Genomic DNA, 13,235 nt, shown 5'->3' on the forward strand with positions numbered 1-13,235 from the left:
AAAGAGACAGGCTCTGTGAAGTTGACTATTAATGCTGTTATTTGTAGTCTAGCCTACATTGGTTTTCTTCTGGAAAGTGGAGATATTTCCCAACATTTCTGCTGCTCACATGTCTGATTGGGCCTCAGACAGAAGCTCCTACTGCCTGGCATGAGCAGGGCCCAGAAAAGTCCATACAAATCCCTGTAGTGAAAAGAAGAAATCTGAGATCCAAATAATGACCATCTTGTCCAAACATCTGGAGAGGGCCTGGTCTGGTGATGGGAATTAAAGAAGGGCAAAACAGGACCATGACCAGGTTTCCGTCCTGGGGCTTATGTGGAAAAAAGTACTCAGTATGGAGGCTTTCCTAGGGCTATAGGGTCTTCTAAATTATCTAGACTATTGCTGAAGTGACACAAATGGTTGAGACGAGGCCTCCTCAGAGGAAAGGAGGACTAAATGAAACATACCAGGAGGGCCATTTCCTAGTCAGTAATAGTCTCAGAAAATTCTAGGTTAAAATTTGTGGCAGATGTTGACAGAAAATTGGACTATAAAATGGGAGGAAGCAACTGTAATACTTTTCTAAGTGAGCAGTGATCAGCAATTAATCAGCAGTCAAAGCACTGTCATTTTTTTAAGTGAGAGAGTTTTCCAGTGGTGTCTTAAAGGTTTTTAGGAAGTATAAACTGAACTTATTTATTTATTGAACAAACATTTTTGACTCCTGCTTTATGCTCTTCTAGAAGCTGGAGAATTGGTGGTTCACAAGGCAATGGGGTTCCAATTCATGGAGTGTCAATTCTGGAAAACAAACAATAGTAAATAGCTTAAGATTGTTTCAAGCAGTGAACAGTTCTATGAAAACAAAAACCAGTGTAACGTGACAGACCAGTGGCTTGGGCACAAGGTGGAAGCTGAGAAGTCACCTCAAGGGAGAGTGGCTAGAGAGGGCTTTTTTGAGCTGAAACATGAAAGGTGCTGTTTGTGGCAAAGGTATTCCAGGCAGAGGGAATGGCAGAGGCAAAGCTCAAGAGGTGAGAACAAGTGCAGTATTTTCAGGGACTGGAAGGAGATCAGGAACAAAATGTGCAGGAGGCTAGTGACTGAGGAGGGAAAGAAAGAACAAGATGACCTCAGAGAGATGCTCAGGGTCAGCTGGCGTAACGAGTTGCAGGCATCAGTAAAGGATCTGAATCTGAAGTTTAGTGGGTGATGGGATGGACTTTTCACTCAACAGAATGGTGGAATCTGGATTTATACTGTTTTACAGATTACTTTGGTCTCTGTACCAGTGTGGCAAGTGGTTAAGCTACACAAGTAGTTGCTGGCGGGTGGGATAAGTTTGTAACAGTAAGTTAATTGAGATAGGGGATGTATTTTGATGTAAAACCTACTGAAATTGTTGATGGATTGGCTCTGAGTGAACAGGAAGAAAGGGAGTCAAGGATAACTTCTAATTGAGAGACTTGGGCTACTTAGTGGTTAATGTTAAAATTACTGAGGTAAGGAAGACTGAGAAATGAGTGGTTCTTGGTAGAATGGCAGGGGAGCGTTACTAATTTCATTGGAAATTGAAAGGAGACCCTAGTAAATATCTCTGTATACCTTTTTCAAAAGAAATTCTTGCATGATACAAATGATACTTGATATTGAATTTGCTGCCCAACTTTATTGACTTGTCTTAGGGTATCTAGAACCTTACCTGGCAAATGGATGGATGGATAGATGGAAGGATTCAACAGTTGAATTACTGGATGGATAAATGGGTAGATGTCTTAGGAATGTGCAGACTGACTCCCTCCATTTCTTGTATTCAACTGTGTCTGTGAAGCCATCAAAAGCTGTGTCTCAGAGGGCACAGTGAGTGGGTCTCAGGGATTCTGATACAAGCTACTTTGTCCATTCCTCTGAGAACCAAGGAAGCAGTTGTTTTTAATCACTATCCAAAATTCCTCCCCTTGAGACAACACGTCATGGCTCGCTTCAACTATAAATGCTGATTTTTTTCACTTTATAAAAATCATCACAATATCTTTATTTTTACCAGACAGGAAGCACTTCTTGCGGCAATCAGTGAAAAGGATGCGAACATTGCCTTGCTGGAACTGTCTGCCTCCAAAAAGAAAAAGACACAAGAAGAAGTCATGGCCCTCAAGCGGGAAAAAGATCGACTAGTGCATCAGTTAAAGCAGCAGGTGGGGCCTTTTGCATGACTAGTGTGTTTTGCTGGGTTGTGGGTTTGGAGTGCTTTCTCTGGGTTTAGTTACTCTTTGTTTTGCCGTGTCCATCCTGCATGCTCAAGCAGGTGAAACCAGGTAGGAGAAAAATAATCCACGTTGTCGCTGGAACATTTTCTTGCTTTCCTGTCTTTGTGCATGTGCCTGGGCTTGTGTGGTTCTCAGCCAGCGCTGTTTTCCTTTCTTTTGTATTCACATCTTCTCCCCAGAAATACCTCTCAGCTCTTTTCCTTCCGGTGGACTTTGTATGACTTCTGACTAAATCCTAGAAAGTACTAATTAAATTCTGGGCACTTTCTTTCCCATAGAACTTGTTACCTTCTGTCTTGCTCACTTTCTGGGCCCAGTAATGACTCCCATTATCTAGTTCTTTCGATTTCTTTGCTCCATACTTCCAACTTTGATTCTTCAATGATTTCTACCCAAACTTTCTGGCCAAGAACCATCTCCCAGCCTCTAGGCTTGGAGATAGCCAGGCTATGCTTGGAGACCCCTGTAGCCATTATTTAGTCAAATACTTTTTTAAGCATTCATTTGCCACATTTTCCTATGTTTCCCTCATCTAGGCCACTGTGTGTCTTTTGTGCAGCTTCCTGGAAGTGGCTTAAATGAAAATATTTATACCTAAAGCATATTGCAAAATCATCTCTGAAATCTTCAGACACGGTTTCTCCTCCAGGAATATATATAACCTGAGCGCTTTTGGAATCAATGGTTACAAACAGTCAGTTAGACTGCAGCTTCATTATGAAACCCATTCAACAGAGAATGGTTCAGTGGCCTGTGGTCTCATGATGTGGCTATCATAGCTTAGCTGGGGCCACCCGTGTCTCTGAAGTTCTCCGAATGCCTGAAAAGATAAGCTCCTTCCTGTCACAATTGGGCCAACCCTTTCCCTCCCCAGGAAGGAAAAGGCATCCTTTGGCCATGAACCAGTCTCATTTTCATGGGGCTGCCTTACTAAGAGAGCAAGTAAACAAACACCGCCACGCCTGGGTGCCCTCCCCTGCAGAGGGAAGGTGCCGGTCGCGGTGGGTGTTGGGGTCATTCCATGGAGCGGCGTGCCTCGCTAGTGCTGATCCAGGAGTTGGGGCCACTTCCATCGGCCACTTCGCCTGGGGCTGTGCACCTTCGGTACTAGTCTCCCACCCACTGGGCTGCGGAAAGTCAAGTTGAGGCTCCTTCTTTGCTTCCTCCTAGTTCCTTCCCTGAGCACCCTGCATCCTCCCCTCCTTCACATAACCATTGTAGCTTTCTCCCACAGGTTTGTAGACCTAAGAAACAGGCCCTGACTTCGAACATACCATGCAGTTGTGATGCTAGCTACAGCCCAGATATTACGGCCAAGTACCATGGGTCCAGCTATGATGCGTACATGATCCAAAGGTCTCAGGTCAGTCAGCTGCTGAGGAGACACTTGCCCCCACCATCGGGGTTGAGGGTGCATAAGAGCTACATCACATCTTGACCTTCAGCTCTTCTGATAATTTCCAGCGTTCACTGGCCATAGAGTCTAGAACCATAGATGAGAGCACTATATCTTGGTTTATAATGAAATTGCATTTATTATGTATTTGCCAGTGGTTCTAGTATTGATGGTCACCTTACAGGTCCAGGTCTTCTGAAATAGGCTGCACTGCTGTAAAGACAAGATTGGCAGAGGGCTTACCACCAAGCTCCTTGAATTACATCTGTCTTTTTGTCTCTTAGATACTTTCCTCCCCAAATCTCTCTGTACTCTTCCCAGTAAAGAATTTTTTTAAGGCTGTTTTTTGTTTGTTTTTTTTTTCTTTCTCAGCATCATGAAAATGCACTCCTGGATTCCAGGAAGGATTGAGTGTAGCCCTTCAATCTGCTCCTGGGAAACTGTACAAAGCCTGCATTATTCACGACAGGCTTGGTTTTGGGTATCATGGGGCACATTTGGGAAATCCCAGCCATGCACAGTTAGGCTCCTGCCTGGGCTAAAAGCAGGGTCTGAAGAACTGTTGTGGAAAAAGAAGCAGCAAAGGAGGAGGATGGGCTTCTTTCCCTGACTTAGATTTGAAATTCTTCCCAAGAAATTCTTCTGTGACCCTCCTGGCCACAGAGCAAGAAAAAAATGTCAATTTATGTATCCTTGTTACAGATGATAATTAGTCTGAAAATAATAGTAATTGGCTTATAAAAGCATGCCATTTTTATTGAGAGTTTACTTTGTGCCAGGAAGGGAATCCAGTGTCCCTGGGGGACTTACTCTGTCCCATGGTCCTCACAGCAGCCCTGTGATGTGTCAAGATTACCTGCTCTTTCTGGGGTCCATAACTGAGACTCAGAGTACAGAATAACCAGCCTAGCCCGTCTGAGTCCACATATACCCCACCATGTTTAGGAGGCAATTCAGAGTTGCAAGCAGATGGATATTCCAGAAATTCTGAGGTCCTTTTATCTTTGTATACCTAAAGTAGATGCCAGAAACCCATTTGAGAATGGTCTCCAGCCAGCCATTCATAAAGAATAGTTCTGCCTAGAGCTCTTAGGCTTAGGATGTTTGATCACATAATGACTGCTAGTACTTTTAAACTCCCATCATGTGCCAGGTGTGAGTCAAAGGGCTTTATATACATTAACTCATCAACTCCCACCAAAGAGAAAGAGCTGATGCTCTTACAGAGAAGGAGCCAGAGGTCCAGAGAGGTTGGATGTGCTGCTCAGACTTCATAGCTGGACACACCATGAAGCTTGAACAGACATTTTTGCCACACAGCTTTAAGTGGATTTTGCATTTGGCATCTGGAATTTCACTGCGTAGGTTAAATTTTTATTCCAGCACTTGTTAGTTGAGTGATCATGAGCAAAATACTGAACCTCCCTGAGCTTCAGTTTCCTCATCTGTAAATTGGGCTAATATATGATTCAGAGGTTTGTTTGTGAGGTATAATGTATATAAAGTGATTTGCACATGCCTGGTAGACAAATGTTCCAAACATGTGTGAGCTCCCATTACTACCACTGCTCCTGCTAATAGATTTTATCACTACCAACCCTCAGAGATACTTTAATTTCATCTTTGTTGTTTTTCACATACCTTGGAGTCACAGCTCATTGAGAATATACTGTTGAACCATGGGAGATAGAGCAGACAACTGTTGGCACTAAAGCCTTCCTGGTCTCCATGCCCCTAAAACCCAAGCACTTGGGGAGGGGTGAGCAGATGTGTTAGGAGTTATAGACCCCAGTTCCCAACCTGCACTGAACAGGCCCACAGCAGTTATTAAATTGGTTTGGTTTGTGTATGCATCCCTCATAGATAACAGTCAGAGAGGACATCCCAGGGAAAGTGAGTTCCAGATCTCACTTGTCATCACCCACATAACTGACCCGAGATTCCCAGGCCAATGGGAGGGAAAAATCATGGGTCTGGGGATTTTGAGGCAGGTGGGCACATGAGAGACATTACCCTATTCAGGCTGCCTTTTGAGCTCATCCCATGCAGGACTCTGCCCATAGCAGTCTCAATGACTGAACATGAGTAGCTCATTCAGCAATCCCCTAACTATTGCACTTTGCCAAGCACATAGTGGGCACCAAATAAATATTGTTTTGTGTGAATAATTGCATGATTTCCACAAGCCAGGTCTACACCAAGTGTTTTCTGTACACATAGTTTACAAACATTATCTCACTTTTTCCTCAGAAGCAACCAACTGCCCAATGCATTGCATACTCATGTCCATTGAGTTGGTGATGCCATCCAACCATCTCGTCCTCTGTTGTCCCCTTCTCCTCCTGCCTTCAATCTTTCCCAGCATCAGGGTCTTCTCCAAGGAGTCAGTTCTTCACATCAGGTGGCCAAATTACTGAAGTTTCAGCTTCAGCATCAGTCCTTCCACTGAATATTCTAAAGGTACATCCCACAATATGCTCATCACGTTCTAGCTCTCACTGCTGAAAATTCTTCCCTGGCTTCCCTTGTTGGTAGGATAAAGACAAATTCAAACTAACATGCTATCTGCCTTGTACATGCAATTCCCTCTGCCTGGAACACATTTTCTTCTTTTCCTCACCTAGTTAACACCTACTGGTCCAATTCAGTCTCAATCCAACAGCACCTTTTCAGGCAGGCCTTATGGGACTTTCTCAGTTGGGTCAAATCCCCAATTTGGCACTCTTGTAGCACATGTACATCATTTAATTGCACCAGAACAAATGCAGTTTTTGCATTTGTTTTGGTGATTACTTGGACAGAAACTATCTGTCCTGCTCGTTAATGAACTCCATGAGGACTGTGAATGTGACCTCAGGACTTTTTTTTTTTTTTTTTGCTGACCATTTACAGCTGCTAACATTTGCTGGTTGGCATTCAGCGAATGTTTGTTGACTGTATAAATGACTAAATGAGTGAATTGCCAGAGCAGCTTATTAAAAGAAGAGATTTCCTTGATCAATCATGACTTTAGACAAAATTGAGCCTCATAATTCTGCCTGTAGTATTCCAGGAAGCCACTATCGGAGTTGGTAAAAAGACATGGAGACCTTTTTGCTGAAAGATGACCACAGAATTGGTGCTGTGTTCTTTCTTGCCATGTTGCAAGACACTTTGCAGAGATGACTTTTACCACACTTGAATTTTTGCAAGACCATCTATTTTGAACCCTTAGGGTCCCTTCCAGTTTTGGAGATTTTTTTTTTAATTAAATGCACTGAGTTTTTAGATATGGCAGAGATGACTTGCCGTTATGAAAGGAGTCCCTCCTTTTCTTTCTGGAAAATGTCTGAGCTTCTTGTAAATTAATTTGCCCAGGAATACCTAAACTCCCATTAAACACCTTTCAGAAGAGCCAGAGAAGGTGACATGAAATGAGTTCAGAAATTCCAGCTATGTTTAACCACAGAAGAATCTTTATGACTCTCTGGGTTTTGACCCTTGAGTTGATTCTAGGCTGGACACCTTTATATAGGTGAGAGCAGTACAAATTAACTATCTGTAACTTGTTGCTTACAGAGAGATATAAGGGATTAATCATAGTTTGGTAGTAGACATATAGGTATATCTGACTTTTATATTCTTCCCAATTCCATTTCTTTGCAAGTACACACTTCTGACACTGACTCCACCTCTCTTAAAAAAAAAAAAATCTGCCTTCCAGATTTTTGCCATTTGAGGAGAGGGATTCAACTAGGAACTCATTAAGGTTTTTTATTTTTATTTTGTATTTTTGTTCTTCCTCTAAGGATGCTAGTTCTAAAAATATTGTTAAAATTTACCATCTTTCCTTCCTTTGTGTCTTGGATCCAATCCCCCCAACTCTTTTCCTCCATCCTTGAAGAAAGGACTAACATCAAAATAATTAATTCTGAAATCACTGGATTTTCTTGCTGCTAAAGGGTTTTTGAAGAAAGCTTAAAACTAAGTCTTACTCCCTAAGCCTTATTCCCAAATGTTCCCTTGTGTGCTGAAATAGTGAAATGCACATCCTTGATGAAAATGCCTTTTTAAAAATGAGGGCCAGATACTATTGTTCAGTTAAAATTAGAACCAGCTTATTTCTCAGAGCCAGTTAGAATACTTTTGTGATCCGAGATAAATTGTGCTTGGTTTTCTTTTCCTCTTCCTACTAGTTCTGGGTGTTGCTTTTGGTTACCAGGAAACACACTGGTCAGTTGGGAGCAGAAAGGTATTAAGACCAGGAGACCAGTCCACTGATTCTCTATGTTGCTCTCCAGAGCTTGCAGAGACGAGACGTCCTATATCCAGGTTAACATTCTGGACATTGTGCAGAGCTACACAATATAATTGATTTGCGTAGGGCCTACCTCTCCTCTGTAGTGTCCGGACCATCACAGGATTGTCTCCAAGAATTAGCCAGACAATTAGCCACACCAAGAGTGGGAGAAGGCAGATGCTGCCACAGAAAGTGTTCAGGAAAGCTGGTTCTAAGGATGAGATTCCAGCCAGAATTGGATCTCGCCACAGGTAGAAGTGTCCTGTCAAGAAAAACAAGAAGCACCGGAATGGAATGGTTCACCAGGCATTTCTTTCTCTCTTTGCTGGGGGCCTCATGTGGTTGTGCTTCCCATTTACACTTCCATTACATGCTATGCAGATGACTTTTAATTACGCTTTATGGTTTGGAAGGTGAGCGCAATTGAACAGTGGTGAAGGAACTCCATGCAGTGGGGTTCCCATAGCCTCATGTTGTGGTTGGACAAGTGCCAGAAAGCTTGATGTGATCCCAACATTGTAATGCATCACAGACTTGCCCGAGATCAAATTGCTGAAATGCAAATGCATTGGTTTTTACTGTAGACTCACTTTGGGTTAAGCTGTTCATGTCCCACTGGTAGAATCTAGCCACATCTCTATTTATCATTGACTTCAGTGCCAAGTGTCTTTACAGTTTTTTCTGGAGAACCTCTTTTTTAAAAAAAGAAAGAAATACTCATTGTCTCCTCAGCAGGCCAAGGGCAGGGCATTCTCACAGAGGTAAAACTTGAAGTTCTTGGTATTACTGGAAACACTTTACTGTTAGTGTCCCAGTGATTGGTCAGGACACTGATCTGCTTTGTTAGCCTGGAGACATTTTTTACTCTAGGCACCTGGTGCCTCAGTCTCAATAGGCGGGAAATGCATTTGGTTTGCTGGTTGCATCACAAATTAGCACTCATAGATGTGGAGGCTAAGTGTTTTCTCTGTGATTCCATACGTTTCTCTAATCTTTGTTAGAAATGCACCTTCCAAAACCATCAGGCTGACTCTGGTGGACCACTTTCTCAGTCTCACACTTGAAGAAAGCCATGTTTTAAAAACCATTTTCGTACTCTTCCCTAAATATTCGTGGAGGCACTGTGTGGAGCGCTACTGGGCTGTAGAAGGAGATGTTGATATTGACTTTGTCCTTGAGCCTTGGGTTTTATCATCATGAAGGAGATCATCCCTGGGATTTCTTTGGAGGGAATGATGCTGAAGCTGAAACTCCAGTACTTTGGCCACCTCATGCGAAGAGTTGACTCATTGGAAAAGACTCTGATGCTGGGAGGGATTGGGGGCAGGAGGAGAAGGGGACGACAGAGGATGAGATGGCTGTATGGCATCACTGACTTGATGGACATGAGTTTGAGTGAACTCCGGGAGTTGGTGATGGACAGGGAGGCCTGGTGTGCTGCGATTCATGGGGTCACAAAGAGACACGACTGAGCGACTGAACTGAACCACCTATAAGGCAGATATTAGATCCTAAAACAAATGACAGAGCACATTGTTGTTTTTTTTGTTGTTGTTGTTGTTTTTCGGTGCAGAAGCATTACCAGTGTTTGAAAATCTTTGCTTGCTTGAGGGAGCAGGAAATGACTTCACCCAGAAGTAGGAGTTCCTGTGAATTTTGTGATTGGCAATTCATAGCCTAGCTTTTGTGACAAATGCCTATCCACCAATGATACTTTATGTTTTCAAGTATCCAAATATCAAGTATCCAAGTATCTAGTCTTAGAAAAGCTTATTCTTTGCTTTTAGAATATACCTTTTAAGTAGAAAAACTTGAAAAGACCAACTTCACCCCTTCATTCCCCCACTTTTAGAAATACAGAAAGAGAGAGAAGGGTCTGACTTGTAAGTTTTAGCGTGATCTGCCAGCTTTCTTTCAGTAATTTGAAGCACTGCTGTAGTATCTAGCTATTGGCAGAGTACATCAGAATAACAGGCTTAGCTGAAGGTGACCAAAACAGAGAATAGCATACAAATGCCAAGAAGATCTCTCACGTGCTTTTTCTGTTTTTTTTTTTTAATTCAAATTTCACATCTGTGCTCTATTTTTAAACATTTATTCTTTAAGTGATAACGCATGTTTTACCAAGCCTCTTATTGGATTAGACATGTTTGAAATCCCCTCAACTTTAACCTGTTCATTACTGCCTTCAAGAACATTCAGATTTCCCACCAAAGCAGAGAGTACATATGGGGAAATTTTCCAAGATGTCAGCCACTGGGGAGCCATTGTGTTTTGGGGAGGGAGGGGTCCAGTGGTTGTGCTGTGTAGATTTGGGAGTGTCTTAGGCTGACATTGCTTTAGGAGGAATCTAGCGTGTGTGTAATGTGTGCAGCATTTTTCTTCATTGTGATAGTTTTTTGTTGTTGTTCCCATTTTAAAGTAGGAGGAGCTAACAGTTTTTGAGCTCTTACTGTATACCTGAAACTAGGCTGCTGCTGCTGCTGCTGCTGTTAAGTTGCTTCAGTCGTGTCCGACTCTGTGCGACCCCAGAGACGGCAGCCCACCAGGCTCCCCTGTCCCTGGGATTCTCCAGGCAAGAACACTGGAGTGGGTTGCCATTTCCTTCTCCAAGGCGTGAAAGTGAAGTCGCTCAGCCGTGTCTGACTCTTCGCGACCCCATGGACTGCAGCCTACCAGGCTCCTCCATCCATGGGATTTTCCAGGCAAGAGTACTGGAGCGGGGTGCCATTGCCTTCTCCGAAACTAGGCTAGGAATTCTAAATATAGTATCTCATTTAATTCACACAACAACTCTGAAAACCAGGTGTTATAAATTCCATTTTGGAGATGAGGAAACTATGGTCTAGGAACTGGACAAAGATGCCATAGTTTGTGAGGGGTCTCAGTGACCCCTCCATGGTCTTCCCAGCAGATGTCCCCAACTTGATGCAATACCTCTTCAGTCATAGCCCCCCTGACCTGGGGCTGAAAAGGAGCATAAAATACAGGCTTTATTCTCTGACCCTGAGCACTACTCCCAGCACCTCCCGCTGCCCCAGCCAGCTCCCGCCTTGACCCTGGGGTCACATGTGCAGGCTGGGGAGAGGGACTTATCTCATCCTGCATCATCAGGCTTACCCGCTGCCAAGGGAGAGGGGGCTGCGGGCTTGATCACGTGTGTTGCAGTTTCTGCTTTCCCACATGAATTGTTGACATTTGCCTCTTGGAGCCTTTGTGTTTCATTCTCAAGATTTCTGCTTGAAAGCCTTTTTCTCCTTTAGTTTTCTGGTTTCTTCTTTATCATTTAACATATAAAAACAGGCTTCTCCTGATCCCTTTCTGTCTCTCCCTTCTTTCCTTCCTCTCATCATATAATTAAAAGTCCTTTCAGGTTGTCTTCACCTTATCATCTCACATGAATTGAAAAAAGATCCGACTTCCTGCCCTTGTGTCTTCCTGATGCTGAATTTCAAAATGAAAGAAAAGTCCTTCCCCTGGCCCCTTTTATCTTTATACTACCCCTTGAATAACTGTTTAAATTAGACTGATTTTGTCATTGATCAGCATTGTTGCATGGACTGAGTTTACCGTTTCCTGACTTCAGAATTTTTTTTTTTTTTGCTTTTTCAAGTGATAATTTAATAGGAAAAGGATTTTCACTTTCTTCTCTCCTGGTTACAGAAAGACAATTATTAAACTCAGAATTTAAAATTTCCAGTAGTTTCTCTTTACTCTTACTTAATTCCATATTCTTTTGGGGAAATGTCACTTTCTTTTCTTTTATTCTCTGTAACATGCAGAGTAAAAGTTCCAGAATCCCTCATATTTACTATTTTTTTAATGTAGCACTATATTATTAATGAGAAATCATAAGGATTTAATTTTGTAACTATTCCTATAATGTAAATGATACTTTTCAAAGTTGAAAGCACATAAATAAATGTTTTATTGTAAAGATAATATATGCTCACTGTAGAAACTTAGAAAAATGTAAATAAAAAACTAAGATCACCCATAATCCCGCCACTCAGAAATAACTGTCATTAAGATTTATAGTTTCCTACATTCCATTGTCTACATGCATATTTGAACAAAGACATGACATACTACATAATAGAGGTTTTTTAGCTTTCACTTTTCACTTTCATGCATTGGAGAAGGAAATGGCAACCCACCCCAGTGTTCTTGCCAGGAGAATCCCAGAGATGGGGGAGCCTGGTGGGCTGCCATCTATGGAGTTGCACAGAGTCAGACACGACTGAAATGACTTAGCAGCAGCAGCCTTATAAATGTTTAATGTTGTGTGCATTTTCCCATGTCCTCAAAAGCCTTCAAACATATATCTTGGTTCTATGATTTCCATCATTGCCATAATTAATTTTATCATTCTCCTATTGTTAGGGTCTCAATCGTTTCTAGTTTTTCACTATTAAAATCACACTTGGTGAACATTTCAATCCATGAATCTTTTTTTTCATGCTATTTTCTTTAAGATTAATGCCCCAAAGTTGAAATACTGAAGTCATGGGTATTCTAAAGATTTTAAAAAATTAAACAATAGCTCTCATCAGCAAAGCAGTTGACATTTAAATTTTTTTAGATAAGTGTCAACTGTTTACATTTGTCTCTAACATACCAGTCATAGATTTGGGAAAGAATATTCTAGTACACTATTCCAGTACAAGTGATAGATAAACTTAGGGAGCAAGAGGCAGAGGAAGACTTATGACTTTAGGGGAATAGTTATGAGGGGGGAAAATGGGCAGTTCATTCAACAACTCTTTATTGAGCATCAGCTATATGCCAGATACTGTTCAGGGCACTGAGGATACCATAGGGAACAACACAAAAATCCCTGCCCTGGGGGAAGCTTGTATTCTAGTGGAGAGCACAGATAAGAAACAAAATAAAGACATTGAATCTATAGCATGTTAAATGGCAACCGATGCTATGAAGAGAAATGAAGATGATGTTCTCATGTTCTGTGAGGTGTCTGCGGATGCTTTTGAATAGGACATCCCCAGGATGCCTCCTTGAGAAGGGGACAGGTGGGCAAGGACTTGCTGGAAGGTGGAGCACTGCCGGGGAGGGAGTGGTCAGTAGGGACCAAGTGAGCCTGGAGAGTTGGAACCTGTTCTTCTCAAGTCAGATCCCAAGTGCAGTTGCGGAGCTGACAAGGTGGGGGAGCCAGAACCCCACAACACCAGTGTTTAGATGAGATTAATTTTTTTAAAATGAGCACACAACCACCACAATCCTATTCCCTTACCTCTACCCTGAGGTGGCCATTGGGAAATGCCCATTGGATGCAGCCAGCAAATCTTTA

General features: G+C 42.3%; 1 protein-coding gene across 1 annotated transcript in view; it reads left to right on the forward strand.

Moving 5' to 3' along the window:
- ERC2 (ELKS/RAB6-interacting/CAST family member 2) overlaps positions 1–13,235 on the forward strand; it is a 1,004,571-nt gene that overhangs the window by 769,051 nt on the left and 222,285 nt on the right. The window contains exon 14 of the mRNA XM_069561579.1: positions 2,033–2,180. Within this exon, the coding sequence (XP_069417680.1) occupies positions 2,033–2,180 (148 nt within the window). The remainder of the gene's footprint in view (positions 1–2,032; positions 2,181–13,235) is intronic.

The sequence above is a fragment of the Ovis canadensis genome, chromosome 19 (genome assembly GCF_042477335.2).
Source record: "Ovis canadensis isolate MfBH-ARS-UI-01 breed Bighorn chromosome 19, ARS-UI_OviCan_v2, whole genome shotgun sequence".
Classification (NCBI taxonomy): Eukaryota; Metazoa; Chordata; class Mammalia; order Artiodactyla; family Bovidae; genus Ovis; species Ovis canadensis.